This window comes from Canis lupus, chromosome 37 (assembly GCF_011100685.1).
Source record: "Canis lupus familiaris isolate Mischka breed German Shepherd chromosome 37, alternate assembly UU_Cfam_GSD_1.0, whole genome shotgun sequence".
NCBI classification, from domain to species: Eukaryota; Metazoa; Chordata; class Mammalia; order Carnivora; family Canidae; genus Canis; species Canis lupus.
In genome coordinates this window covers 22,300,086-22,327,989 of record NC_049258.1, presented here as the reverse complement: position 1 = coordinate 22,327,989, position 27,904 = coordinate 22,300,086, and the positions used below count along the sequence as shown (strand labels likewise).

General features: G+C 38.1%; 1 protein-coding gene across 1 annotated transcript; it reads right to left on the bottom strand.

Moving 5' to 3' along the window:
• Nucleotides 1-1,763: 1,763 nt before the first annotated feature.
• ATIC (5-aminoimidazole-4-carboxamide ribonucleotide formyltransferase/IMP cyclohydrolase) lies at nt 1,764-27,697 on the bottom strand. Its single transcript, XM_038585678.1, has 16 exons — nt 27,627-27,697; nt 27,244-27,370; nt 24,147-24,223; nt 22,995-23,061; nt 19,642-19,730; nt 18,973-19,124; nt 18,505-18,661; nt 14,494-14,619; nt 13,633-13,740; nt 12,706-12,791; nt 11,270-11,359; nt 9,169-9,297; nt 5,155-5,247; nt 3,767-3,949; nt 2,303-2,458; nt 1,764-1,993 (listed from the first exon to the last, which is right to left on the bottom strand). Exons 1-16 carry the CDS (start codon nt 27,643-27,645, stop codon nt 1,874-1,876), a joined length of 1,779 nt encoding a protein of 592 aa, XP_038441606.1. The 5' UTR covers nt 27,646-27,697; the 3' UTR covers nt 1,764-1,873.
• Between the last annotated feature and the right edge of the window lie 207 nt (nt 27,698-27,904).

Sequence of the window (27,904 nt, the reverse complement as noted above, 5' to 3'; positions counted from 1 at the left end):
CCTGATTCCCTTATGGATAGAGTAGATTACATATATTTGACTAACCCTCCTACAGATAATTATGAACACAGGACAAAAATATTACAAAATCTCTTTGAAACCATTGGAGAGCAACCAAAAGGTGGTGGAAACCAGACAGGATCAACCTTGAAAGGTAGAGAAGGGTTATGTCAAGTCTCCACAAATTGATCTATGGATTTAATGCAATTCCAAATCAACATCCCAACAAATTCTTTCGTAGAAATAGACTAGTTTGTTCCTAAAGATTATATGGAAGTACCAAAGCCCTGGAATAGCCAAAACAAGTTTTAAAAAGGATAAATATGAAGGACTCCCATTACCTTATTTCAAAATTTACTACAAAGATGCAATTTTCAAGTGTGGCACTGGTGTCAGGACAAATATAACTATGGAACGGAACAGAGTCCAGAAATAGACCCATTGCAAATAACGGTTAACTGACGAAATAAGCAATCCAATAGAGTTTTTTCAAATGATAATGAAACACCTACATAAGTGTATGGAAAGAAACTGAAATGAAATTTAACCCATATATCATACTAAGATTGAAACATTTCAAACAAACTGTAATAGTAAAAACCATAAATTGTCTACAGCAAAACCAAGAGTAAATCTTTATAATCTTTGGGTAGGTAGACAAAGACTTCAATGTTTAGGGATAAAGATTCAAAGATCATCATGGGAATCATGATGCTTTTGGGTAATTCTGGCTCAGGACTCTCAAGAGGTTGCAGCCAGATGTTGTCCAGGACTGGAGCTGGAGGAGCACTTCCAACACAGCTGGCTCACAGAGGTGGCAGGTAGTGTTGGCAAGATGGTTCCTGTCTTTGTGGACTGTTGCTTAAATGTCTTTACAACATGGTGTTCGCCAACCCCAGGGAAAATTACCCAAAAAATTCAGGCTGAAGTTCAATGACTTTTATGATCTTGCCTCAGAAATCAACAGTATTTTTATATTTTATTGGTTACACAATATTATGATGGAATGATAACCTTAAAAAAAAAAGACAACTTCAGAAACTTTGATTTTGGGAGGAGGTAGATTAAAGACAATAGAAAGAGAGGATCTCTATATTAAGATAAAAAGGACAAAAGGTTTTAGTTGGCCACCGGGATCATCTCTATCAACAGTCAAGGCCACATGTGCAGGGTACATGAGGGTACCATTCTGTCCTCATGCGGGTAGACACTGGCCTCCCTCTGGGTCCTACTTTGGGTAATAAGCCTGTAGATGGAATGCTGGGTCCACTTTTGAACAGCAAACATTGATTACATTTTTATGCACCTCCAGAGGAGACGAGAAGAGATTGTGGATGTTATGTGAAACATTTTATCTAACATGAAAGGAAGAGTATGTACTAGTATTTATTACTCATATATGGGATCAACAGAAAACTTACTCATCCCCTCTATGATTCTAGGTCCCACACTGCAATTTGCTGTTTGCTTAGAAAGTAGACAAGCTTTTTAGAACTCTGACTAAAAGAAAGGCTGCAGGAATGGAATCCCCATGAGAAAACCAGTGAGACTGCAGGATGCTTATGCTAGTTAACTCTAGGATCTGCTCAGTTTCTCTGGCTTACTTGATAGTTTTTAGATGTTTCACACAATGTTTTGGGGATGAGCTGAGCTCTAGGAGGCAGAATGTTCCCTGTATTTCGTAGACTCAAATATTTGTGGGTAATGTTTGTCATGCTAGAGAGCTTATAACTAAGAAATTCAATACAACCAAAAGCAAAGAATCCAGGATAACTAAGGCTTAATGTTTTATTTTTTAAAAAAGATATTGTCAAATATCACATGTGATTTTTCACCTACACATAAGCAAACCATAAAATACTATGCAATGAAATCAGTGATGAAAGAGCCGAAGGTTTGTATGAGCAAGGATTATTCCCAGTTCATCGCAAGCCTCAATCACAACTTTGTCAGCAGCAGAACCAGAAGGAGCAGCAATGTAGGCCACACCACTCTGAGGGAAGAAGAGACACTGACTTTCAAAACACAATTTTATGTCAAGACATACAAAAATGAAAATCCCCCTCTAGAAAGCATAAGCTAACAATGATTCACAATGCAGACCGATTCACTCAGTTAAAACAGCAAAATAATAGGATCTGAGTTACTCGTACATCAAATGGAGAAGTAAAATAAATATTACTGATATATCACACTGCCCTAACTTGAATATAAAACTCAAAACTTAAACCAAAGCAGGATTCTAAAATAGTTTTTACATGATAATCAATTCTATGTAAATGCACATCAATACCACACTTACCCTTTTAGCTCTGTCTACATTATCCCTGAAAGGAAAGAAGGCGTCAGAGCTGATAGAAACTTCACTAAGTTTGTCCACCCATTCCTTCTTCTCTGTTTCAGTTAATAATTCAGGGACTTCCTCAAACAATGCCTTCCACTTTATCAAATCTTCATCCTATGAGTAGGGAGGATGGAAAGAGGAGAGAAAGATTTTGGACATGACCTTTAGTACTTTTTGATGCAAATCAGAATGCCAGAAAGCAGTTGGGCATTTCTCCCAGGATTTAATTACAATGGCTCATTCCAGTTTACATCTCTAGAATCTTTTTTTTTTATGTTTTAACATTTCATTAAAGAAGAGTAATTCTAAGTGTACTAAACAAAGATTATACCACTTACTTTGTGAATCAGTTTATTTTAAATATATTTTGGTTTTTAATCTCTGCCTAAGTTAGATCTATTACTTTATATTCTTGTGTCAAAGCAAGCAAACAGATGATGATGGATGTTCTAGAACTATATTTACACAGCCTCAAGTCTATAGTCAGTCTTAACAGATGAATCAAGGTATGATTCATGGTATTCATATTTTTTAAAACGTGCTTCTATTTTGGATGGTATTTTGGCAAAACAATGTACTTTTAACTCCTGTTCTTAAAGCTTCTTCCAGAACTATGAACAGGATTTTGCTAGGTAATATTAAATAGGCAAATACAAATACTAAAGTAGAAAAGAGAATGGCTTATGTGTTAAGTACCTTATGGTTATAAGGCACACTCTTCAGGGACACTTATTAGGTCATGGATTCCTGTCCTTGAACTTGTAAGACAAGGTAGTGTGGTCCACTCACCCCCTCAGAAGACCCATCTAGAGTCTGATTACCAGACTTCTTTCATTTTCCATACAGGATTAAGCATTTGCTATGTCCAAAAATGGGGCTAATTTCTCTATTTTTGGGCTACTTGATAGCTGTAATTTTATGGCTCTTATAATGCCTTTTTCAAAATAGAAAATATTAGAGAACATGAAATGTAACAAAAATTATCAAAGGCAATGGTACAAAATGTGGGGAGAAGACACTGGTTACCTGCTATCAGACAACTGTATTTCATGCTGCATACACACCTATCATGTAGCAAGCATCATCAATGCTTGGCGCTTGGCACTAACCTCAGGATAGGTGAAAACATAGTCCCTGTCACCAAACGCTTAAAAATCAACAGGGGAAATACAACATATAAAACTAAACCAATGGTTATAATTTAAAAAGACAAGGAAGGTCTGTGGTGTCAGAAGGGATTAAGAAATGTAAAGAAGGTTAAAGATAGAAGACAATAAAGAATTGTTAAGAATGTAAAATTATAGACAATTAAAATTTTAAGAAAAATACCATTTTCTCTCAGTGATGAAGGTAAAGTCTGTTACAGAAACAGGTAAGCACACCAATATACTCCACCCACAAACCCAATGATAAGACTTTTACCTCGCCAATCGTTCCAGTAACATACTGATCAATGGCATTGGAGATTTCTGCTCTCTTCACTCCAGTTTTAAACTTCATTGAAAGCACTTGTGGATGATGTCTAAGCCACCAACAGTTTGCCTTATCCCCTGCAAGGCGTGTGCAGTGAATTCGAGATTGCTGTCCTGCTCCAATGCCAATAACCTGAAGTAGATGAACATTAGATGAATATCTCTTCCAACAACGTATTTTTCTTAACAGATCTTTGGTGTATATATTCCCCCAAATTTAGCAGTTTTGTGGAAAAAAATATGAGGCCAAAATACAAATTAATTTTAAGTCATTATATTTTATAGAAATTTATAACTGCTATTTTTACATTTTACCTCTTCTGTGACATCTGAACTATGGCTACTAATACTGTGGAAGTTTATAGAACTCTGGGATATCAGTAATGAGGCAGGTTTAGTGGACTTTCTTAGAACCAGAGTCAAAGGAGACCAGTAACCACAATCTCCCAAGTTTCCATTATTAGAGACAAGCTGTCTTTCAACAATCGACAATCAACTAAAATACTGAATTTCAAAGTATCTTCCAAGGCATATGCTAATTAATATCCACACTTTTCCTCCCCCACTTATGGGCCAAATAATTTAACAGATGCCAAGAGAAGTGCTCAAGACACTGTGAGAAGGGTTCCCACTGCTGCTGAAGCTATGGCAAAACCAGAACCAGGTTAGTTCAGAGTTAGGAGAGGCCCCAGTGATAAGCTAGCTCAGACCTGCATTCTATGGCTTAATGCACTAGGAAACAAGTTAAATATCTTGCTTAATGTAAGCAAGAAATGTTCAGCATCTTCATTGTGGCCGTGTTCATGTAGCTACATAATTTGGGAAAACTGCTCACAACTTGATACTTTAAAGAGTGAATTTTATAAATATATATAAATTACATCTTAGTAAACCGGATTTTAAAAGATCACATTAACTTGCATTCTGCCAATTCTTAGTAACCTTAAAAATACACATAAAAATACCCAACAAGCTGCAAATCATGGAATAATGGGTGGCAGTACTATCTCTTACTCTCTTTTCACTGGAAATACCACACTACTCAGGAGGAGGGGAGCGAATAAACTAGTTTTATAGCAGCTATTAGAGTCCCACCAATCCAAATATGTCAACTCAGTCTGAGCAAGAAGCAATACGACCAATTTTAATATGTCATTCCAAAGATAGTTTGTTGTCACTGCTGGCTTTAACAGTGCCCCATGATACTGAGTAAATACTGATAAACCCAGAAGAGAAAGACTGAGCAGATTTTCCTTTTCAAGCAGCCTAGGACCTGAGGGATGAACAACATTTTGTAAAATGACAGTCTGTCCAAAGTGTGTCCGAGCGCTTGGTTACCTGGCCATTCTTGGCATAGCACACGGAGTTAGACTGCGTGTACTTCACAGCAATGGTGGCTACAATGAGGTCTCTGAGTGCAGACTCTGGCAACTGAAAAAACAGAGGATGGTCAATTGCAACAGACTTTTGTAACTCTAAGTATCTTACGTGTTGTTTATTTAAACAGACCCATAATGTAGTTGTATCCTTCAAATGACAAGATGAAATGAATTCATAAAAAATTCTACTGTGTTTTACTGAAAAAACCCAATCAATAATCAACATACTTGTCATGGAACTCAGCAGTGCCTAATGCATCACAGACTCAGACTAATGCCATCTGTAGCTTAAGCCTGTTTACGCGGCATACTAGTGATGACATACCATATCTACTACCCCAAACTGACAAATACCTTCTTAACCACAGAACAAAAAAACATACATGAAAACATGATAAAATTTATGATCAGAAAAAACATCGAGAATAGTTTTCGGACATCACAAACAACTGTGATGTCCATACACAGCCAAGGCCATTCAGGAAAAAAAAAAATTAAAATCATTTTCTGCATTGTCTACAAAGTTTTAGGTAGAAACTATTCAAACATAGTTGTAAACTACCAGTCCAAACAGAAATCAATTAGCTACGTAAGTGAAAACCTGATAAATCAGACTTCATCAAAATGAAAACTTCTATTCTTGCAAAAGACCCTGTATTAAGAGGATAAAAAGACAAGCTACAAACTGGGAGAAAATATCTGTAAACCACGTATCCAAAAAATAACTAGTATCTAAAATATGTAAACACCTCTCAAAACTTAGTGACAAAAGCAATCTAATTAGAAAATGGGCAAAAGACACGAAGAAACGTTTCACTTAAAAGGATATACAGATGGCAAATAAATTATGAAAAAACACGCATCATTAGCCATTAGAAAATTCTAACTAAAATCATACCTAACTAATGAAAGGAGACAACATTAAAAGGTAGTAAGGATGCAGAGACCTGGATCACTCATATGTTGCTGGTGCAGAATGTAAAATGGCACAGGCTCTCTGGAAAATAGTCTGGCAGTTTAAAAAACTAAATATGCAATTGTGATACTACCCAGCAGCCACCAATTACACTCCTGGGTCTTTGTAACAGAGAAATGAAAACTTAAGTTCACATAAAAACCCATTCATGAATGTACCCTGAATAAAAATTATGAAAGGGGGAAAAGATTAGAGGTCACTCAAGGTTAAGGAGGGGGTGGAAGCAGGGCAGAAGTCAGTGTGATTCATGAGGAAACCTCATGGTCATGGAAATTTCTTTCTGTCCCTCGACTGTATCGGTATCATTAGCATGTACTAGAAAAAGCAGGAAACTACTACCAGGGGAAATGGGGCAAAGAGTACATGGGAATTCCTAACAGTGCAGGTGAATCTGCAATTTTTATCTCAAAATTAAAAACAATTAAAAAACAAGGTTAGAATTTAAGAGTTTATTATTCCAAGACAGTATTAATGTAGTTTATACTTTCCTATTTGTATCTGTTGAGTCACAAAATATACATTTTATTCTTTTGGTTCTAAGAAAGATTAACATAACCCAGCTTCCCTACAGGTCTGCCTTGAAATGTAACCCTGGTATTCTGAGTAAGGATTGAGGAGTACAAGACATTTCATGAGGTGGGGATGGGAGTGAGGGAATCCAGTCATATAAACATAACACAAATAGTTAAAACAAATTAAAGCATGATTTAAGAAAAATGGAAGAGGAAATAATTCAAGCATGATCACCAATGCTTATTAAAATACACTCCTGCTTCTCTCCCACTGTTCTAAACCTAAAAGGATTTTGAGGCTGACATGTTAACAAAACGCTGTTTTAAAAGAAGAGGGGGAACATAAATATAAAACTATCACTCTTATGCTTGAGTTTCTAAATTTCTAAATAAAAATACACATGAAACAAGTAGAGAGGAATTTAGATAAAACATGAATTAAAACCATATCTCCTTTCTTGGAAAAAAACATCCAAGTTAGCACAGCCAGGGCACAAAACCTTTCAGGGGCTAAATTATTGATCAGTCCAATACCTATTAACCTACAAGGAAAACTTACAAAAGTAAAAGCCTCAAGAGTTAGGCAGACCTGTCAACACAGGGTACCATGGAATCTAGGTCAATACTAACTAGCCAGATTAATAAAGAAATACAACAACAAAAAAACCCCACCTCATGTTACTGTTAGCTGCTTACGTAAGTAATGTTGGAAATAATGTTTCCATCTGAAAATCCCAGTACTTTATAGCCTTGACCAAAGGAGCAGACTGCATAGAATTTAAAGGTATTTCTACACATGACACCTACCTACTGTGTTCCTTTATTTCAGGGCACCATTAATTTTCAAAAATAAAAATGGAGGAGTATCTACTAAATCAACAAAGATCACATTCCTCATTACCATATACTTATTAACAGACTGAACTCTTCCAATAAAGGTTTTAAAGCTTATTTTTAGCAATTCTACTTAAATCCTCAGGTGTCACATCTGGGAACAGCCGCATCTCCTCATGTTCTATTTCTGTTACAAGGAAGGACTTAAGCGACTAAACCTTTTCCAGGAACAAACAGAAAAACTCAACACTAAGGTAGTAAAATAGCAAATACTGAGAGACAAAGATCCCAGAGATAAAGGAAGTAGAAGAATTGAGTGTGACCATCTATGGTTTTTGCCTCAAGGTATTTTCCAAGTTACAAGGCAATAAGCTAAATGGTAAAAGGGACACTAAACACCCGGTGCTTTCAGCAGGACAGGAGTGGACAATGAACAGACAGACCAGTCCTCACAAAGACTCAAGCCCAAATTCAAATCCTGCCAGAATAAAGACCATCTGACTTCCACCTGATTTGCCTGCCAAAAGTAGAAGTCAGTTCTTTTTAGAGGGAAAAAAAAAATACCATCCAGACACTAAAAATACGTGTACAGTTTTTTCACATTAAATGCCCAGCATTTAATAAAAAATACCAGATGTATCAGCAGATAAGACCACAAAACACTGTAGTCACACATCTTAACTACTAGGGGGGAAAAAAAGAGCCAAAAAGAGCCAATGTTAGAACCAGCAAAAAAAAAAAACTTCAAAACTAAAGTTCCAAATAAGAGATTTCAGAAAATAAATACTAGCTCATCTGTTTCCATGTTATGAAACCTTGGGCAAATTTTTTTTTTTTTTAAAGATTTTATTTATTTATTCATAGAGACACAGAGACAGAATGAGAGGCAGAAACACAGGTAGAGGGAGAAGCAGGCTTCATCCAGAGAGCCCGATGTGGGATTCGATCCAGGGTCTCCAAGATCACTAAACCGCTGCGCCACCGGGCTGCCCTTGGGCAAATTTCTTAACTGTAACTTAGGTCACAGTTTTGTGATCTTTACAATAGAGATGAGTGCTCGCTTCGGCAGCACATAGACAACAGAGATGATAGTAGTCACTCACTCCCAGTATCCAGAGTGCTATGCATATTAAATGACAGAATACACTTATGTAAATGAAAAAGAATCATGCTATCACTCCAGGGATATGTCCTTCCTAAAGGATGACAGACAGCACCAGAGCAAAAATATGACCACAAAAAATGGTGATCATAGCACTGAAAATGGAAACAAAATATCGTAATACATCTATACACAGATTGCCACGTGGACTTTCAGATGAAGGTGTGGTTCCATATTTATTTAACTAGAAGCCTATTTGTAGCTTAGCACAGGGAATAAAGGCAAGTCAGAGAACAGAATTATGAAAGACATGATTCCACTTATATAGAATTGAAGATAAATGCCTCTATGTATGTACATACGCACAGAAGCTTCTGGTATGGTCATTTCTTCTTTTTTTAAGCTCTCAAACTTATCTGATAACTCAAAGATGAGCTAGACATTTGCAGATCAACCAGTTTTGAATATGAGTCTTAGTAAATACATAATCTTATACATATTAAAAACAAAGTTACTGAATTACTAGCATTCAGAGATTTTCAAACTTACATCTTTATTCTTGGTCACAATGTTGCTAAATAATGACCTGTCAATGACACCATTATTTCTCTTCTGACTTAAACGAAGACCAAAGAGAGTTCGAACTTCGTTTTCATCTGGATTGTAAGACTGATCCATCTAAAATGCAAATTTAGAGTCAAAAGTAAAACATCTACAATCTTCAACATTTTTCACCTAACTCATGTCCAAAAAAAAAATAAATAAATAATCATTAGAGCACGGTCATATGCATTTTTTCTAATTTAGGCATGTGTAAGATCACTTTAGTATAGGTATAATAGATGGCCACACACCAGTACTTTTTTCCTTTTTAAAGATTGTATTTATTTATTCGAGAGAAAGGGCGGGGGGGGGGGGGGGGAGGCAACAACATAGGCAGAGGGAGAAGCAGGCTCCATGCCAGGAACCTGACTTTGGCTTCATCCCTGGTCTCCAGGATCACACCCTGGGCTGAAGGCGGTGCTAAACCGCTGAGCCACCCAGGCTGCCCGCACCAGTATTTTGTTCTAAAAAATTTTATAGGTTTTGCAACTCTGTGTTGTTTTGTAACAGCAAACATATTAAAACCAATGATTCTAGTGATAGCATTTCTGGCTATACTAACTGAAAGCACTATGGAAAAAAGTTAGATTTCCTTAAAAAAAAAAAAAAAAAAAAAACAGGTAGTGGCATAAAAAATAAATTCTAATTCTGCCTTCTTTCTAATAACGTATTATAAAAAATACAGAGGTAACACTTGATCTAAAAGGTTAAAAGGGGGAAAGCAGCATTTGGAGTCGAAGTCTTTGTTATTTGAAAGGAATATATGTCTTTTTTGGGTTTGTTTTTATTTTAAGTAATCTTTACACCCAACATGCAGATTGAATTCACAACTCTGATCCTGATATCAAGAGTCACCGACTCTACTAACTGAACCAGTCAGGCACTCCAGGAATATATGTGATTTGTTGCTATCTTCCTCTCACAAAATTTGAACTGGAAAGATATTAAGATGTAAAAATCATCTGTAAAGGCCACTCTCTCTGTAGATATTTTCCTAAACTCGACAGTATCTCTTCATTTATCCTTTGAATGACCTTTGCCTTAGAAAGCACTGAATTAGAATTTCCATTATATGGAGTTAGGATTCCACAAATTTTTTGACATCAACACTTTCTGTAAAATGGTATTATGAATTTCTATTTAACTCAAAGAACTCTTTGCTTTATTCATGTACAATTTTAGACTATGAGCTAGTTCCTAATAGATAAAAGCTAGTATAAATCACTAAGGAAAAATTTCAACAATTAGAAAAACAGGCAAAGAATATGGTCAAATACTTCATAAAAGGGAACTGAAAATAATCTTAAATATGAAAAGATGTTCTTTACCCCACATATAAAGCTGCAATGAGAAGTCATTTTTATCTATCATATTGATCAGATGAAAAAATTAAAGAACACAATGCTGGCAAAGGTATTAGAAACTGGCACCCTTCACATGCCCATTAAAACACAAAATCTGTTGGAACAACCTCAAAGAGGAACAGGACCTATCAAAACTACTAATACACACCAACCATGACCTGCTCCTAAGCTCACTGCGGTTTTGTGTACTAGCTAAGGATTGGTGACTGGCTACAGAAGCCACACAGACGTGGAGTAAACTTCCAGGACGGTTAAACTATGTGCATTTGTGTCAGTGGGAAAAAACAACAACAAAAAAGAGATAAAATTTTGCTGGAAAGTATCAACTATTTCAGGAAGGACGACCAAGAAATTTAAAATATTACTTTTTAAAGTAATAGAAGGGAAGGTTGGGAGACTTCACAAATAACAGTTAATACCTTTTGAACAGGAGAAACCATACATATGTATTAACTACTTCCTTAAAAATTTTAAATTTAAAACTAAGAGAGTCAAGAAGCTCTCTCCCCTCATCCAAAACCCAAAAATCAACAGAAAGGAAAAAATAAATTTGGGATTAAGAATTAAAGAAACCTCAGCAAAGAAAGATAAATTAAAAGTTTCTAACCATAAACACTAATTATGGGGGAAAAGAAACACAAACTAAAAAAGCAAATTACTATTTAAACATGAATTAAACTAACCTGAAGAACACAGTAGTTCCCATTTTTCTTTTTAGAAAGTATTTTCAAAGCTTCATCTTCATAGCCTGGGGCAACAATACCATCAGATACCTGTAATTACATAAAACAATTTGTACTTTCAAAAATTAAGGAACGCTTGTTAAGCAATCTAAACACAATTATCTATCTTAATGCAGCAGCATTTTCTAGTTTCTACTTCCAACAGACAATGCTAACATCTAAACTCGGAAAAGCCTACATTCGAATACAGCTTTGCACAGCTAACCTTATCTCATTTGTTATCCTTTCAGTTTTACTAAAAATATACAAATGATTCACTCTAATACATGTACCTTAGGAAGAAAAATGATTTTTCACTATTCTGTTAAGGGAGTGGTGTTTTGCACTAGAAAGAACATGTTCTAGTTCCTACCAGGTAAAATTTTTTACCCTACCAGGCAAAATGACCTTAGGCAAAGCAAGTTCCACTAGAGCAAGACACGGGGCTCAGATTACATCTCTGCTAATAACCTTAGGCAAGGCGAGTAAGTCAACAGCAAGTCAAAGGGATCAGGTTTAACATCTGACAAGAAGAGTCATAGTTCATCCTACAAAGCCTTGTGCTATAACATAAAATGCAGCAGGTCAGCTCTACTGCGAGTGGGGATGGTAGTGGTCATGGGAAGAATCCCTAAAGCAACTAAATATTCTCAAGGCCACGTAGCCTTCATCTCTACCTATCTGTTTTCCTTCCAAGCTAATCTGAGCTACCTTCTTTTTTCTTTCTGTCTCCTCACTTAAAATCTCACCTTTCTGGAATGCCTGCTTGGTATTCAACTGATGGGGGTTAGCTTTTCAGAGTAGTTTATAATCTTCCCTTACACATCTCTTTTGTTACAGACCTACAGAGGTTTATAGGAAGGTTCATTATTACATCAATCAAGAGCGTATCCTATGATCTTTAGAAACAATAACTGGCATTAAGATAATGACTACTAGATAACATAAAAGGACTAAGTATGGGGATCCCTGGGTGGCGCAGCGGTTTGGTGCCTGCCTTTGGCCCGGGGCGCGATCCTGGAGACCCGGGATCGAATCCCACATCAGGCTCCCGGTGCATGGAGCCTGCTTCTCCCTCCTCCTGTATCGCTGCCTCTCTCTCTCTTTCTCTCTATCATGAATAAATAAATAAATCTTTAAAAAAAAAAAAAAAAAGGACTAAGTATGTAAGTTAAAACCTAATAGCAAAATATCCATTTGAAATATTCATTAATCTCAAAATTACAATTCAGTCAAGGATTCATGTTATACATAAAATATGAACATTCTAAACGATAAAAACTTAACCAACTTACAGATGGCGTTAATAAATATAAATTACGGTTTCAACAAACACTATGAATAAATAGAGCTTTACTCAGTTATGAATGGATCAATATATGTGAATGTCCACTAACCTCTCTGGAGATAATTTTGGCAGTAGGGACATCACAGATATCAGATAATGCGATAAAGTCACCAAATGAGGACATCCTATCAGCCCCTGCAAAAAAAAAATTAAAATGAGGTATGTATCACAAATACCCTTAACTCAGAAAGATGTTTAAAAAAACCCCTAAGGCGATCATAAAAAATCCATTTCTCTAAATCTAACTTTATTATGTAAGATCTAAATAATAGATTAATAAGTCATTTAACTGAAATAATCGTAACAAAGTATTCTTTAGTTTTACCCTCTAACAAAGTGTTTGGCAAACTTTTTCTGGAAGGGCCTGATAGCAAATATTTTTTAAGTTTTATAGGTACCTAGTCTGTTATACCTATTCAGCTCTGCAGTTGTAGAAATCAGTCACATCAACAAAGGAACATGGCCCTGTTTCAAACACACTGTATTTACAAAAACAGGTGGCAGGCTGGATTTATTTAGCGCATGCACCATAGTATGCTAGATGCTAGAAGGTCAATTGTGCTATCAAGTTTCTCTATGATCTTCCAAAAATGTTACAATATTCACAGGTTATTAACCTCATGAATTAGATATTTCTAAAACATATAGAATACAACTCTAACCAAATTCAGTGTAGTTAAAATAACCATATGATTTTACTCATATATTAATAAACAATACAAATGCATTCAATAGCCTAATGTGAAATTAGATGCACCAAATTCCACCTGTGTTTCCATTTATTACATGAAAATACGAACACATACTTTTGTAAACAAACTTATTCCAAGGCACCCAGAGTCATTCCTAAGTATTAATAAAAAAACAAGATAATTTGAAATCTGAAACAAAGATTATTACTACTTTATCTATTTAGGATAAAATACTTTTTTCTCCTTCAAAAACAAAGAAACAAGAACTTCATTACTGTTCTGACCTCTTGCTCTTGCATATGCAGTTGATATGGGTGTAAGGGTTTTATACAGATCATAGACCATGCAGACTTTGGCCTCATCTTCACTGAGTGGAATTCCAACAGCAGCACCTGATATAGAAAACCATAAAATAAATCCCCAAGTCTCAAGTTACTACTTGTCCTCTCCTAAATCAAGACAACATTTTTCTTAACATCTAGTCTATGCGGCATAATTTCTGGTGCCTGTGCCAAATTAAACAAAACATCTGGCTAGATAATTAGACACCAAAAATATAGTTGCAGGGGAGAGGGCAAATGGAATCTTTTCTCTCTGGCTTCTGAAAAGAACCACTGTATGAGTCAGCCAGCACCATGCATGTGTATGAAGCTAGTTTACTTCATTAAGGACTCTCGATCTCCACCCTGCTTGATACCACATACCATTTATTTCCTCCCTGTTTACATTAATATCAAAAGTAAATATCAAAGAATTATGTGTTAAGAGTTGACATAGAAGCAAAAAAGTATCTCATACAACGGGTATAAAAAGTTACAGATAAGGTGTCAATTCCATTTTCAACCATGTAGAAAAATATTCAGGCATACTGCATTAAGCCATTTTACTTTATTTTTTACACGTTTCTAACGCAAAAAAAAGTGATTTTCTCACAGTAATGTCATACAATTACATATATAAAAAACATGTACATGTTATTACCAGATTTTGTCCTATTACACTAAAACTGTTAACAGACTTCACAAAAGCAGTTTGAAACTTTAGAAAATGTCTATATTCACATTAGAACATGCCAATTTTTTCCAAAATAAAAAAACTGCATCTTGAACAGATTCAGAGCATTCTAGAGAGTAATGCTTTTTTACCTGCTGGGCTGACATGTTTGAAAGAGGCAGCGGCTGGAATGTCTAAAGCTTCTTTGAGTTCCTTCACCAGCTGCCAGGCATTCAAAGCATCGCACAAGTTTATAAATCCAGGGGCTCCATTTAGAACTACATATAGAAACATATATATAACACATTACCAAGCAGGATCAATAAAATCAGATATATGTAACATTTCTGAAAAAAAAAAAAAATACGTAAAGGCTGCACAAATGTTTTCAGAGGAGTATAATTAAAAGGCAAACACATATACACAAACATAAAAAAGAACCTGATGAAAAAAGAACAAAATACTAGAGCCTAAGCCTGCCTCACAAACAAGCAAGCAAACAAAAACTCAAACCACATACACACACTCACATACATAATGCTACTGGAGAAACCAAATCCAGCCAATCTAGAAATAAACCAATAGAGAATTCAGGAATGACAAGACCAGTGATCACCAGGGATCTACTTCAGTACAGAAGTAAGATAATATAGTCACGGCAATTACAGAGATAGTATAAAATCTAAGTTATAAACCTTGTCAACATAAGAACATTATTACAAACTAATTCAAGAGCTGTGGGTGGGAGAAAACAAGGGAAAAAATGCATTGGATTTTTCCTCTTTCATACCAGACTCACTAGGCTCTGCTTAAAGTTGAAATGTAGTTAGAAGGATTACAACTCCTAAAGTTTCTCATTGCCTATTTTCTTAACAATGGCAGGATTTTTTTTTTTTTTTTTAGGGGCTATTATCTCTTGTGAATAAATTATAATCTGCACTTACAAAAAAAAAATGGTGACCATTTTTTTAATACAATTGCATTTTCTTGTGTTATCTTGGATGGCACATACTTTTAAAAATAAACTTCAACAAGTATTTACTGAGTGCCTACCACAGTGTTAGGACTGTGCTAGGTACTGGGGATATTATCAATGAATAAACTAGCCCCTCCCACAAAGAGCTTACAGGAAAGACAGAAAAACAAAACAGGCAATTAATTGTAAACAATAAAAGAAAATATTAGGTATTTATACAAATGAGTTGAAAACATGTCCACAGAAAAACCTGTACTTGAATGTTTTTAGCAGCTTTATTCATAGTTAAAAACAGTCTATTTCTGTTGTCTTTCAAGAGGTAAATGGATAAACCAACTAGAATATATCTATATACAATGCACTATTATTAAATAACAAAAAGAAATGTGCTTTCAAGCCACCAAAACCATGGAGGAACCTCAAATGCATATTGTTAAGTGAAACAAGCCAGCATGAAAGGCTATATACTATAGGATTACAACCTTATGATGCTATGGAAACAGTAAAAGTATGTGGCTGCAGGAGTCAGGAAGCTAGAATGCAGGGAATTTTTAGGTGATAAAGCTATTCTGCATGATACTGTCAAGGTGGATACATGACACTATACATGTCAAAACCCAAAGAATATACAACACGAAGAGTGAGTCCTAATGTAAACGATGGATTTTAGTTAATAATAATGAATCACTACTGGTTCATCAATTTCAACAAATGTACATTTTTAAGTAATGGAAGATATTAAAAGGGGAAACTAGAGAGAGGAGACTTCAGAGGGAGGGGATGTCTAGGAACTCTACTTTCTGAGAGATTTCTCTGTAAATGTAAAACTACTTTATAAAATAAAGTCTAAAAAAATAAAAAATAAAATAAAATAAAGTCTATTAAAAAAACAAAATAAGGATGCACCTTGGTGCCTCAGTTAAGCGTCAAACTTTTAAAAAATTTTTATTTAAATTCAATTTAACATATACTGTATTACTAGTTTCAGAGATAGAATTTAGTGACTTATCAGTGCATAGAAGACCCAGTGCTCACTGTATCACATGCCCACCTTAACGCCCATCACGTGGTTACCCTGTGCCCTACCCACCTCCCCTCCAGCAATCCTGTTTTCCAGAGTTAAGTCTCTTATGGTTTGCCTCCCTCTGTTTTCTTTTCTCATTTTTCTATCCCTTCATCTATGTTCATCCACTTTGTTTCTTAAATTCCACAAGTAAAATCATATGGTATTTGTCTTTTTCTGATTTCACTTAGCATAATACCCTTTAGTTCCATCCACGTTGTTGCAAATAGCATTTCATTCTATAGCTATAAAAAATAGCTAAGTAATATTCCACTGTACGTATACAGTGTTTAACTCATGATTTTGGCATAGGTCATGATCTCAGGATCATGGGATCAAACCCTGCATCAGGTTCCACACTCAGTGGGGAGTCTGCTTCTTTCTCCCTCTCTCCCCTTCTGCCCCTCCCTCTGCTCATACTCTCTTCTCCAAAATAAATAAGTCTTAAAAAGAAAAGCACCTAAAAAACAGGTATCTTGACCAATATGAATGAAAGAGTTTTGAAAAAGAAAAACATGAAATTACATATAAGTATTTCTTGCCTCAGAATCTAAATGGGAAACATTATAAGAAAACGTAAAATAGTAATTTCTTATTTTAAGAAATTCTAAAAGTAAAAATCATACAAAATGTCAAGTTTCTAACTATTCATTCAATAGAGACTTAGAGAACATGTCAAGCAATATTCTAAGTACTGAGGATGCAGCAATGAACAAAGACAAGGTCTCTGCTCTCAAAGATGATTAATTGGGAGAAGATGATTAAAACATAAGTAAATGCAGCAAATAGTGCTGTGATAAAAGTGACAAGCAGCTACTTCATTCTGGGTGATCAGAGAAAGCTTCCCTGAGGAGGTGACTTTAAGGTGCGATGTAAATGACAAGCAAGTAAGACCTTGAAGACCAGAGCAAAGGCCACAGACACCAGGCCTGTGGACCAAACAGAAAACAGGCCCTGGGAAGCAGAGGACAGGGGAGTGTTGTCAAGGATGAAGACCAGTCAGATAATAGGGTCTGCAGGGCACACAGAGGCATCTAAGTCGGAAGGAGAGCCAACGAATGCTCTCAAATAGGGCATATCATCATCTGATTTTATGTTTATGATTACTCCACTGTGAATAGAAAAGACAGACAAAGCAGAGAGCAATTAGATTACTGCAGTCTGGGAGACTTCTGGAGTCACTGTGGAGGCTTCCACAGTGCTAGAAAGATTCAAAGTATAACTGAAGTAGCCTAATAATAGAACTTGATTCAATGGGGAAGGGGAAAGAAAAGTTTTTTTCACCATCTCCTCAAATCTCTGACACTGCTCTCTCTTCCTCCTCTCTCAGCAGCTAACAAGGAGAAAAGAAGAGACAGGAGTACCTGCATCTTCCCACCGTCAAATGTACCAACCAGTACATGAAGAAACCTGTCCTTGCCGTCACTCAAGGCCAGCCCTCCTACTGATGCTTGGGCCTTCAAGGCCTGCATACCCACAACTCTCTCCCCGGCCCCCTGCATCTACTTCCCCCTCTACCCAACATACAACATGCTCCAATTCCCACCTCGAGTAAAACAGAATAAAAAAGTGAAAAGCCTCTTTTAATTTTACAGACCCATGAAAGTCCTAATTAACCTTTCTGTTCAAAGAATTATCTTTATTATTGTTATTTCCTACTGTCATATTCGGCCCACTTCACTTGGGCTGCCACATCCATTATTCCAAGGAAATTGTTCTTGAAATTTTTCCTAGATCAAACAGTTGCTTTTCTGTCCTCAGCAGCATTCCAAACCAGTTGAAACCCAGCAGTCTTCCAGCCTTGTTTTTCCTCTGCTAGTTCCTCCACTGCTTGACCTCTTCTATGAAATCCATCCTGCCTGTCCTACATCTTCAAAATCATCTATATGCCAAAGACATTCCAAACTGTATCTCCCATCTGACCTCTCTGAGGAACCTGTAGTTATCTCAACAGTTTTTGCTCACATGTTCACCCAGCAGCTTAAACTTCAGGTGGCTATAAAAGACATTATGTAATTTATCTTCTCAATGTGAACCACATCGGATACAATAGGATACAATACAGAGAACGACCCACACACCCCCAGACACAGCAAACTAGGCCACATAACACACAGCCTTTACCTGTGATGGGAAGCTTGGGCTTCAGTGTGTATAACTGGGCAGGAGTTTGATGAGGGTTCATTCCATACCTCAAGGGCATTTGAGATATTCCTTTGCTATACTGTCTCCTGAAGTAATCTGAAATTGCTTCATCATATTGTGCCGTATGAGTGAAAGCCTACAGAAAATGTAAGATTTGTGAAACACCAGCAGCACTTAAAAAGGCAGAACAAGAGAGTTGTAGGTAGCACGTAGCAAACTATACTCCTTGTCACATACTTGACTGTGCAGGAAAGACACCCAATAACACGGAAAATCACAACAAATCATTCTCTTTCCAAGTCTCTTCCAATCTTTTCAACATTATACGTCTATAATAATAGGGTCTCTTCATTTATAGGAAAAGGATAGCCGCTCCAGGCAGATCCAGTGAAAACTGAATACCATGTGGTTTGGCAAACACTGCACTGGATAAAAGTGCATCCCTACCTTCAAGGCTAACTGGCGTCTGGTCTCCAAGGAGGTGTCTTTACTGTCAGAGCTCTGCATCTCTGTGGACACGGCCACATAGTCCTCGGGTTCACATACTACTGTCACTCGAGCATGGTTTTTGGCCGCTGCTCTCAATAGGGTTACTCCACCTTGGGAGAACAAAATACAATTTTTATATTTCCATATCAGTTTAATCTCTTTCAAATAAAGTCACTGTACACACACTTCTACTTTAATTCTTGACTTAAAAAACAAGGAAAACATACCCCAGGTGAATCTCTATACAATTAAACAGCTTAGAAAATACAGATGAATTAGTCATCCCAGAAGAAACTGGGAGCAATAATGATTTTCCACTCCCCCAATTTTCTGATTCTCAGTGAACCTATTTTAAAACATAAATAGTGCTTGGGGTATGGGGGTGGCTCAGTTGGTTAAACATCTGACTCGTGATTCCAGCAGAGGTCATGAGCTCAGGGTTGTAAGATCAAGCTCCACATCGGGATCTGGGCTCAGAGTGGAGTCTTGCTTGTCCTCCCCCTGCGCGCACAGGCTCTCTCTCAAATAAATAGTATCTTTAAAAAATATATAGATAGTAACAAAAATAAGTAAATAAAATGTAAGTAATCTTCCCGTCAGTCTTCAAATATGGTTTTGCTGACTTACCAATATCAATCTGCTCAACAGCCTGTTCAACAGTTACATCTGGAGAAGCCACAGTCTTCACAAAGGGATACAGATTACAAACGACAACTCTAAACCAAAAAGGAATTTAGCTGTTGTTAGAAATGCAAACTTATGGGGTTTACATATAAATCACTCGCTAGCTTTAATGTGATCAGAGTCTAAAGATCTAAAATATAAACTATAATCCTAACATTTTAGAATTCTAAAAAAAAAATATATTGAAATGTCAGGAGCTCCCACTGTTGTACAACACAGGTAACTAAAAGTGGCTTTGATCAGCAGGTGCTCTCACAACATTATCTCCTCCAAATCATATTGCAATGTTACTGCCTGGATAAACTTAGCTACCCATTATATAATCCAGCTATCAATTTTTTTTTTTTAATTTTAACAAATGTAAAATACAAGGCTACAAACAACATCCTCAGTTTGGAATATAATCTCTTTTATCTACAACATTCAATTTTAGAATCTATTTCTAATGGGTCACATACAATGATGAACAATGACAGACCATTCTAAGTGAAATACGTTTCTTTGCTTGTTTTGTCTTCAGAGAGATCATATACAATGACATTAACAGGCATGCCAAAAGAATAATTTAAAATACAGAACTAATCTAAAATCAACAACCAGTAATAAAGTAGAGTTCCATGCCAAGGCCTGCAACGTGAGAAGCTCTGTGGGCAAGTTCACTCCCAGTGAAATAAGCACAACTGGTAAAAACCAATAAAAAAAGGAACAAAAGATAAGGGGAAAACACTTCCCAAGGCCTATAATCCTGATAACAAAACCAAACAAAATGTCACAAGAAAAATAGACACCAGTATCTTATGAATAATGACACAAAAATCCTCAACAAAATACTACCCAAACTGAAAACAACAAAATATAAAGAGGCATACACTGCATCCAAATCTGGTTTACCCCAGGAATGTAAGGTTGATTTAACGTCTAAACACCAATTAATATAAGAGCTTATGTTCATAAAACAAAGGACTGAAACTACCTGAGCATCTCAACAGAAGCACAAAAAGGATTTGAGAAGACTGAACATTCACTCATAATAAAAACACTCAATAAATAGAAGAGAACTTGTTCAAAATGATAAAAAGCATTTAAGAAAACCCCCCAAACCTACAGCTAACATTATATTTAAAGGTGAACTATTAAATGTTTTCCCCTTAGATCAGTTGCAAGACAAGGATGTCTACCCTCACCACTTCTATTCAACACCATACTGGAGGTTCTAGGAAAGTCAATTAACAAAGAAAATTAAGTAAAAAGCATGAAGATTGGAAAGAAAAAAGTAAAGCTATTTCTATTAAGGAGATGACTAGATCATGTATATAGAAACTCTTAAGGAATTCAACCAAAAAAACTATTAGTACTTAGTTCAGCAAGGTTGTAGACATATGATTAACTGAATATACATACATGAGCAATGAAAAACCCAAGGTGAAATAAGAAAACAATTTTACTAACAGTAGCATCAAAACAACAAAAACATAAGACGTATGCTAAAAAACATAAACCATTGTTGAAAGAAATTTTTTAAAAATCTAAACAAATGAAAAGATATCCCAGTTTATAGACTGAATATTTAATATTAGAATGGCAACCTCCCCTAACCTGATACAGATTCAATCCAATCTTTAGGAAATTCCAACTTTTTGCAGAAATGGGCTAGATGACCCTCAAATTCATGTTGAAATGCAAAGGACCCCAGATACCCAAAACAATCCTGAAAAAGAACAAAATTGGAGGACTCACACATCTCAATTTCAAAATTTGTCACAAAGATACAATAATGATGTGGTGCCAGCATGATGACAGAGATATAGTTCAAGTGTGCCAAGACCACTCACTGGGGGAAGAAGTTTCTTCAACAGACGATGCTGGGACAACTGGCCAGCCACATTCAGAAGAATGAAGTTGGACACCCTAATTCACACTCATATATAAAAAGTAAAAGAAATCAAAGACCTAAGCATTAGAGCTATAACTAAAAAACTTGTACAACTTCACTATCTTGATTATGCCACTGCTTCTTAGGTATAATACCAAACGCATAGGCAACAAAAGAATAGATAAAATGGACATTACCAAAATTTAAAGGTTTTATGATGGTCAAAAGACACCATAAAGAAAGGACAATCCACAGAATGGGATAAAATGAACTCTTATAATTCAATAAGAAAATGATAAATAACACGAAGTTGGGCAAAGGATTAGAAAGCACGTTTCTCCAAAGGTATACAAATGGACAATGAGCACACAAGATGCTCAACATTACTACAAAATGCCAATAATAATCACAATGACATGCCACATCATGGGTAACCTATGTTGGCGAGGATGTGGAGAAACTTCCTACACTACTGCAATATAAAATGATGCAGTACTTTTGAAAATAGTCTGGCAGCTTCTGGAAAGGTTAAACATACTTATCAGATGACCAGGAATTTCACTCCTAGGTATGTAACCAAGAAAAATGAAAATATATATCCACACAAAAACTTGTACATGACTGCTCATGTTTGCACTGTTTCTAATATTCAAAATGTGGAAATAATCCAAATGCCCATCAGCTGATAAACCGATAAATAAAATGAAATATACAATGGGCTATTTTTCAGTAATAAAAAGAATAATAAAGTACTAAGACATACAAACATGGATGAACCTTCAGAATATGTTTAAGAAGTCAGTCACAAAGGCCCACATGTTATATGATTCCATTGGTATAAAATGCTATGTATCAATAAATCTTTATACACAGAAAAGACTATGGTTTCACAAGGCTAGAGTTTTTGGGGGAAATGACGAATGAATGCTAATGGGCATGGGACTTTTTTGGGGAGGGTTGATGAATATGTTCTAATATTAACTGTGGTGATGGATGCCCAACTCTGAATATACGGAATACCACTGAATTATACATTTTGATTTGGGAAATTATATGGTATATGGGTCATATCTCAAAAAGTTGTTATATGTATTGAAAAGAAAGAGTGTATTTTTATGCAAATAACTATGTTGTTACAACTATAATTGTTACCAAAATTTAGGTCATAACTTCCTACAAAAATAAAGGCTTGTTTTGTTTTGGTTTAGCTTAAGTATGAACTTTGGTAACATAAACTCGGCAAAATTAAAAATGTTTATGTAGGTACAATGTCACACAGAAGGTACTCAATGGTTTATAAGTGAATAAATAGGAAACTAAACCTAATGTTAATTTTGGTCTTAAAAGGGGAGGGGGCACCAGGTTTGGCATACACATTGTCTTTGATCCTTAATGCATTAAAAATTTACCTTCCAATTTTTACCTTATAAGACTAAAATCAAGTCTGGCCATGTCAGCATTATCTTCTGGGATATTACGAGCCAAGATTCCTAATTTGACAAAGTTAAGTATTAGGTTCAAAAAACACATCAGAATAAGGTCCAAAATGGACCCATCAATCAAGTTAAAGCATCTAATGACTGCCTAATCAAGAAGACAGCAGAGTTAAAAATTTAGATTAGCAAGTATATTTAAAAAGCTTTTCTATCTTTTAAAGATTTTTATCTTCAAGTAATCCCTATACCTTAGACTTACAACCCTGAGATCAAGAGCCATACACTCTACCAAGTCAGCCAGGCTCCCCCCAGGCTTACTCACCCTTTTTAAGCAACATAATGTAAAAGAATTTTCACGTAACTGTTGCCAGTTCCATTAACCTACATGCTCCCGTTGGTAAACGGCTTGTCTGATGATCCTCAGCCTAACAGCCTTTAGTTCTGCTGAATTTTACTATAACTTGTGAAGTAGCAATATACTGGTTTCTCACCATTTCTGGTCGCTACATAATTTGGTGTCTCAAATGAGCAAATTAAAACACTCTGAAAAAGAATTCTTTTGAAAGTCAGTTACAAGGGTGCCTGGGTAGCTCAGTCAGTTGAGTGTCTGACTTGTGATTTCAGTTCAGGTCATGATGTCAGGATTCTGGGATGGAGTCCCTTGTCTGTCTTGCATTCCTCACACAGTCCACTTGGGATTCTCTCCCTCCCTCTACCCCTTCCTCCACTCATGCACATGTGCATGTTCCCTCTCAAATAAATCTTTTTTTAAAAAGTCAGTTACACTGTGAGACTTCATTTTAAGTTGAATTGTAATAAAAGTCTTCTCACACAGGAAACTGAAACACTTTCATTAGCTCCAGCAGAAAGTATCACTCTAAATTAGTTATCAAGTCAGGACTAATAGCAAGCAGAGAAAAACCATGTGAATCCATCACGTAATAAAGCAAACTAGATTTTAAACAGGTTCTAACATATTATGAACGTTAGCAGCAAATGTGACAAAACCAATATAGACTCTCAGATAATTTTCTGAGTTTATGACCTGCCTTCTTCCTCATTTATTCTACAAAGTAATCAACCAAAATATTCCTGAAGACCACAGACTGTTTTAAATGAAGGCAGCACCAATCACTTACCAGCATGGACTGCAGGATGCAAGGTTTTCACACGTCCCCCTAACATTTCAGGAAATCCTGTGAGCTCAGAGACATCTCTGAAAACAGATGAACAGAATATTGCTGTTCCTGCTGAACTAACATTTTATTACACTATTAAAGCATCTTCCAACATTACATCTTTTGTTCTCATTTGGGGGATTTTTCAGAGCCTCAATGTTCAGAATTCAGAAACTGAATCATAAGCCAACCATTCAGCTGAGAAGTAATTTTACAATATATACAAAAGACACTAAAAATACATCTCAGAAAGAGACTGAAGTAAAAACAAAAATTTAGCTTTATGATTAAACAAACATAAAGACAGCAAATCAAATGAGTGGAAAAATAAAAGACTGTTTTAGTAAGGTGGTGCTAGTATTGGAATAATACTGGTTTAGCCCACATAAAAATAAAGTCCCAATGAATCAAAGGTTTGAGTATTAAAAAAAAAAATCAAAGAACTACCAAAATTCAATATATAATATGCTCAAATCATTAAACAAAATACTAGATGTCGGGATCCCTGGGTGGTTCAGCGGCTTAGTGCCTGCCTTTGGCCCAAAGCTTGATCCTGAAGTTCCAGGGATCGATTCCCACATCAGGCTCCCTCCATGGAGTCTGCTTCTCCCTCTGCCTGTGTCTCTGCCCCTCTCTCTCTCTCTCTGTGTCTCTCATGAATAAAGAAATAAAATCTAAAAACAAACAAAAAACCCAAAAAAACAAAATACTAGATGTCTATACAAAAATGTTAAAAGTTTTATACAGAACAAAATAAGTTGGGGAAAAAATTGTAAAATATGACAACGGGTCGAATGCAAAACAAAACTTAAATATTGATTCAGATCACCAAACTGGCATGAACTCCCCAACCGTAGCCTGATTTACAAGCAAATTTTAATGACACGAAAAAATGTCAACAATATGTTAGGCGAACAAAATCAGGAAGCAAAACTATCTTCTATATGTGCTATAAATTAAATATTAAAAGACTAGAAGGAAGCATATCAACATGTTAAACAGAATTATAAGCTATTTACTACCTTCTTTATAATTTTCTACATTTTTCAAATTTTCTACAACTACCATTGTAGTAAAAAAAAAAATTTAAAGCAGCAAATTCCAACAGGATATAGAATTTCCTGGGTAGAGTCTCCTATTAAGAAGCATTTGCAGATGACTGGTATCTGACCAAGGGCTCACAGTATTTTCAACATCAACTAAAAACTGGCAATATTATGGCATCCAATTAAAAATTCCCTTTCCTGGCATCCAGGAAATAAAATCCAGTTTCTCGAGGATTACTGCTAAAAATAGAGAAGACATCTATTTTTAGAATGCGAAACCACGTGGGGTAATCAAAAAGTTTGTTGCTCCTTTAGATTTCAGAATTTGCACGCAACCGCAATTTGCGGTCTACCAACAATTCTCTGCAAGCTCACTGCTGAATAGTCACCAATTAAAATCCCATCAGTTCACCTCATACCTCCAGGTTAACTTCCTTGGATAAAATCTTGGTTCTGTAATTTTACTAGCTGCGTTGGCTGTATGAACTTGGGAAAGTTATCTACTACCCTCTTTGTGCCTCAGTTTCCTTTTTTTTTTTTTTTAAAGATTTATTTATTTATTCATGATAAGTCACACAGAGAGAGACAGAGAGGCAGAGACATAGGCAGAGGGAGAAGCAGGCTCCATGCTGGGAGCCCGACATGGGATCGATCCCGGGTCTCCAGGATCGCGCCCCGGGGCCAAAGGCAGGCGCCAAACCGCTGCGCCACCCAGGGATCCCTCAGTTTCCTTACCCATTAAATTTATTTCCTTATTTATAACACTACCTACACTGAAAAGTTGTAGTAAGGGTAACAGGAGTGTGCACGTAATGACGTGGGAACAGTCTCACACTTTAACGGGAGAGGAGTACATTTACATTCCCAGTTTTTAAGAAACACGTTAACTATAACGCGTAAGCGAGGAATGGGTAGAAGTACACATCAGACTAGACTCAAGAGCTGTTAAGCTTTTAAACTGGGGAATGGATATGCAACAGGAGGGCTCATTACATTCTTCTACTTTGGATTAGGTCTGAAATGTTTCTCTTATAGTTCAGTTCGGTGGAGGAAAAAAAAGGGCTGTAGAAGAGCGGCTTGCTTAATCTGGAGGGTCCAACTACAACAGCATCCAGCACGCTCCAAAAGAAAGAACAGTCTAGAGTTTTTTCGGATCCTCGCCCTGCTGCTCTTCAGAAAAGGCTGACCTGTCTTTCAGGATTCTTGCACGGCTCTTGGGAGAACATCAGGGAGCAGACACAAAAAAACTTTGCAAGCTCTACAGCATTTATTTAATAAACACAGTTAGGCATCCTCGCCACGTGAACTCGACAAATCCAGGAAGAGCTGCGGACTGCCCACGGAAGGCAGGACAGGATTCTAGGCTAAAGAGGCAATCAGACCTAGAGGGCGAGCGGCAAAAATGTTTCACGTGGCAGCAGAAGCACACGGATCTCTCACTCCTACTCTACAACGTGTTTCAGGAGTGGGCCTGTATGTCCTCCTGCTGGTGTCCCTGCCGTTCCTTAGAGCGGTCGGCCCCTGGGCCCTTTCGGTCTGGCACCCCGAGTAGGTGGGCACCCCTCTCCCGGCCGGGATGCCAGCTCCGGGGGTGCGGGATGGCGGCCCGATCGACCTTTCGCTCCTTCCTTCCTTCTTCCCGTCGCCTGGCCAGGTAACGAACAGCTTGCGGAGGAGGGAACCCCAGGCAGGCCGGTGCCCCTCAGGTCACGGAGAGCCGGGAGGGGTGTTCCTGGGCCCGTGGGCCCGTCGACGGCTTGGCGGCAGGGCCCGGCGGAACAGGCCGCGAGCGCCTCGGGAGGGGCGGCGCTTGGGGCTTTCCCTCCGCCCAGGGAAGGGGCGCCGAGGGCCGGGCCCCTGTGGGCGCCGCAACCCCAGACCCCGCCCGGGAGCTGCAGCGCGGGCCGACGGCTGGGGCGGGGCGGGCCGGGCCGGGGTCCTGCGGGCGGGGCGGGGCGGGCGGGGGCGGCACGTCCCCACGCACCTGGCGCGAAGCCCGAGCGGCGCCTTACCTGACCGCCAGCCCGGCATCCCGGAGAGCTGTCGCGGTCCCTCCGGAGGCGAGGAGGCTCAGACCCACAGACGTGAGGCTTCTGGCAAATTCCACCAGGCCCGTTTTGTCAGAGACGCTGAACAGGGCTGCAAAGGAAGACGTTTCCCCGTCAGCCGCGGGAAGTCCGCAAGGGCCCGGGCTGGCGGGGTGCGGAGCGGGTCGGCCCGGAGGGGGGTCGGCCCGGAGGGCAGCCGCCAGGGACCCGGCCTCCCCGCCCCCGCCCCCGCCTCCCTCCCGGGTCCCGGGCCTCCCCCGCGTCAGGCACCTGCCGGGCCGCCATGGCGGGCTCGGGGCGCCGCGGGCGGGGCTCGGCGCGGGCGCGCAGGGCTGCGGGGCGCTCACCGAGCTGGCCGGGCGCCATGGCTGCGGGCGGCGGGGTCGGGCCGAGCGGGGTCGGGCCGAGCTGGGCGGCGGCGGCGGCGGCGGCGGCGGAGCCACGTGCGGGGGACGGCGGGCGGCGGGCGGGCGCGGCGGGAGCAGGGGGAGGGCGCGCGGCGCGGTCACCTGACCCGCCACGTGACCCGGAGCCCCGCCCCGCCCCGCCCCGGCCGCCGGGGGCCCAGGCCTGGAGCCGAGGGAAGGGGGGGCCGCGGGGGGAGGGGCAGGGCCCTGCGCCGGGG

Coding starts and splice junctions, on each gene's coding strand:
- ATIC (XM_038585678.1), bottom strand. Junction 11,360..12,705: donor CCAAAATTATCTCCAGAGAG/GTTAGTGGACAT, acceptor ATGTAATTACAG/GTATCTGATGGTATTGTTGC. Junction 9,298..11,269: donor GGAACTACTGTGTTCTTCAG/GTTAGTTTAATT, acceptor TTTGCATTTTAG/ATGGATCAGTCTTACAATCC.